This window comes from Gavialis gangeticus, unplaced genomic scaffold (assembly GCF_001723915.1).
Source record: "Gavialis gangeticus isolate Ggan-Ray unplaced genomic scaffold, GavGan_comp1, whole genome shotgun sequence".
In the NCBI taxonomy this organism is placed as follows: domain Eukaryota; kingdom Metazoa; phylum Chordata; order Crocodylia; family Gavialidae; genus Gavialis; species Gavialis gangeticus.
Window position 1 is genome coordinate 26,480,918 of NW_017728997.1, and position 3,035 is coordinate 26,483,952.

Genomic DNA, 3,035 nt, shown 5'->3' on the forward strand with positions numbered 1-3,035 from the left:
TCCCCCCCCCCCCCCTCTGATTCATAGTACTATCCAAAAAATATCAAAATCACAATTTGAAAGACTAGGCTCAAATTTTTTAGCTCTTTCCTAAACCTGAACCAAAATGTAACAGTTAAATTATAAAATGGCAACATGATTATTAGTTTACAGAAAGCATTTACATTTTTTTGTTTAAACTTTGGTATCATCACTGGGATTCTAAGTTTACAACATATGATAAGTGAATTTAAATAAGTGTTCAATCATTTAGCAAGCCTGACCCCTAGTGGAAAACAACATTATTTAAAATAATTGTTTTATTGATTTAGACATCTTTGGAAATATACATCATTTACTCATGAACTTCAAGCGGTCAGTATGAGGTGTTTTCACTTGTGACCTAGCAGCATGCATGTAGAATGGCATTAAAGGCAAATTGGTTACTACTTTTGTTTTTGAACATATGTACTGTGACATGTTTGGGATCATTTAATACAGGGGTTTTCAGCCTTTTTTAATAAGTGTACCCCTGGTGGCCAGACACGGAGCGCCAAGGTGGGGGCAGTGGAACGTGGCCAGCATGGGGTGGTGGATGGCAGTGGCAGCTATTGCCACATGCAAGCTTCCCCCTCCCCCCCACCCCCACATCTGACCAGCCAGGTGGCACCTGTGTGGCCTGCAGAGGGGTACCACTGCCCTCACCCTGCCCCAGCCCTGCTCCTAGGAGGTGGTGGCACCGGGTGGTGGGTGGCGGAGCTCCGTCCCTGCCTGCCCATGCATACCCCTTAGGTCCTTCCCAAGTACCCCTGGGGGTACACATGCCCCTGGTTGCAAACCCCGATCTAATATTTAATAAACAATAAACACATGAAGACTTATTAAGTATCTCTGATATATGTAGCCTTCACAAGCTATTACTTCTTCCATTAAACACCAACAGACATGCTCCTTTCTTTCCCAGGTGGCCCTGGATTTATGGGAAGATTTAAAGATTTGTAAAGAAGGGCAGAAAGAATGGCTTAATCAAAAAATCAATGAGTCTCAGTTTATCATCATTGTGTGTTCCAAAGGGATGAAATACTTTGTGGAAAAAAAGAACTGGAAGCACAAGGGAACAAGCAAAGACATTGGGAAAGGAGAACTCTTTCTATTTGCAGTGTCCACCATTGCAGAGAAGCTGCGTCAAGCAAAGCAGAATTCAGGTGACCTCTGCAAGTTCATTGCAGTCTACTTTGATTACTCCTGCGAAGGTGATATTCCTGGCATTCTGGATCTAAGTACAAAGTACAAGCTCATGGATAACCTGCCTCAGCTTTACTCTCACCTACACTCCAAAGATCTCAGCTTTCAAGATTCAGAGGTGTATCTAGTAAATATTAGCAAAAGAAACTATTTCAGGAACAAATCTGGCCGTTCCCTTTATGTTGCCATTTGCAACATGCACCAGTTCATTGATCAGGAGCCAGATTGGTTTGAAAAACAGTTTATTCCATTTCCTCCACCTCCTTTACATTATCAAGAGCCTGTCATGGAAAAATTTGACTCAGGCTTGGTTTTAAATGACTTGGTGAATAAGCATGTGACTGAAGGGGATTTTTATCTGAAAACAGATGCAAATTCTATCCCTGCTATAAATTCAGACTCTCCATGTATAATTCAGCACTTAAACCTTGGAGGAGATACAGAGACTCGGGATATTCAAGATGGTGGCTCTGTTCTTCAGCCTCTGTTGCACATTGTAAAAGCTGCCAATCTCCCAGACATGCCAAGGGATTCTGGAATCTATGATTCTTCTGTTCCATCATCTGAGTTATCTCTACCTTTAATGGAAGGACTTTTGACAGACCAAACTGAAACCTCTTCCATTACAGAGAGTGTCTCATCATCTTCAGGATTAGGTAAAATGAAGTAGTTTTAAAAAAAATCACATTAACACACAATATTCATGTTGCTGGCATACTTTTAGTTACATTAAGTTAGGGGCCATAAAAGAAGCTGGGAAAAAAGTTATGTAAAATAGAGATGGTCAGAAATACAGGGTCTTCATAAAGTCTTTGTGAACTTTTAAACTTTAATAACTTAGGTTGTGCAAAAGACCCTGTATAGGAGTTTATTTTGTTAAAAAAATTATCCAGTTGTGAAAAATACATCAAAATTCTAAAATTAGAATTTTGGAAAAATTATGAGCCTTGTTTATGCGGTCTGAAAACCTGTTGTTAGGCTTTTTTAATGTTCCAATTTTTAACCAGCTCTATTGGAACAAAGAACCGTTACTGTATTGCAGTTAACTTAAGGTATCAGGCTTCTGATGACACACATTTTCCAATACAGTTGCTCTTGTCTTCCTGACCATGAAGTATTGATAAACTGTGAGGTCAAGAACACGAGAGGAGTTGTATTTATTGCTATCAAAATTCTACCTGCTGAATTTCACCTTTCCTCAAATCAAACCTCAATAGCATAACTAAGGGTGGGTGAGAGGGGCATCTGCTCCAGGCACCAAGTTAGGAGGAGGACAAGAATCACCCCCATGTCCATGAAGTATGTGCCCTGAAAGCAAGAGCAGCCTCCTGGCTTACCCATGCTGGGAACTCCAAAACTCCATGCTTTAAGAACAACAGTTGGGGTGGGCAGAGCATAAGGCCGTGGCAGTAGCAGCAGCAGCTCAGCCAGAGACTCTAGGACAGGAGTGGGCAAAAGCTGGCCTGCAGGCCAGACTGGGCTTGTGATAGACTCCATTTCCCAGTAGTCCCTACTTGCACACCACTCAAGCTGGTCTCCATGGAGACCCCAGGAGTGACAGGACCGTGACAGCTTGAGGCCGACACAACCTTGCGCTCCCAGGGTCTCTGTGGAGATCTGCCCAGAGTAGTGCTGGTAGGGCACATGGGTGGTTAGGTGTCACAAGGTCATGTAGGTGCCTTGTGCGTAGAAAAGGGTTAAGAAGAGCTGCCAATCACCAGGGCAGCCCAGCTGCTGGTTGCTGGGGCAACCATGTTGGTCAGGTGACCAGAAGGGGGCAGGGCCGGGCCCTTATAAACAGCCCAGGCCAG

The 3,035-nt window shown here is 43.1% G+C and overlaps 1 protein-coding gene across 2 annotated transcripts in view; it reads left to right on the forward strand.

Moving 5' to 3' along the window:
- The window catches only part of IL17RD (interleukin 17 receptor D), a 31,533-nt gene that overhangs the window by 24,006 nt on the left and 4,492 nt on the right, over positions 1-3,035 (forward strand). For both annotated transcript variants that reach the window (XM_019504993.1, XM_019504992.1), the window contains one exon: positions 944-1,880. In XM_019504993.1, the coding sequence (XP_019360538.1) occupies positions 944-1,880 (937 nt within the window). The remainder of the gene's footprint in view (positions 1-943; positions 1,881-3,035) is intronic.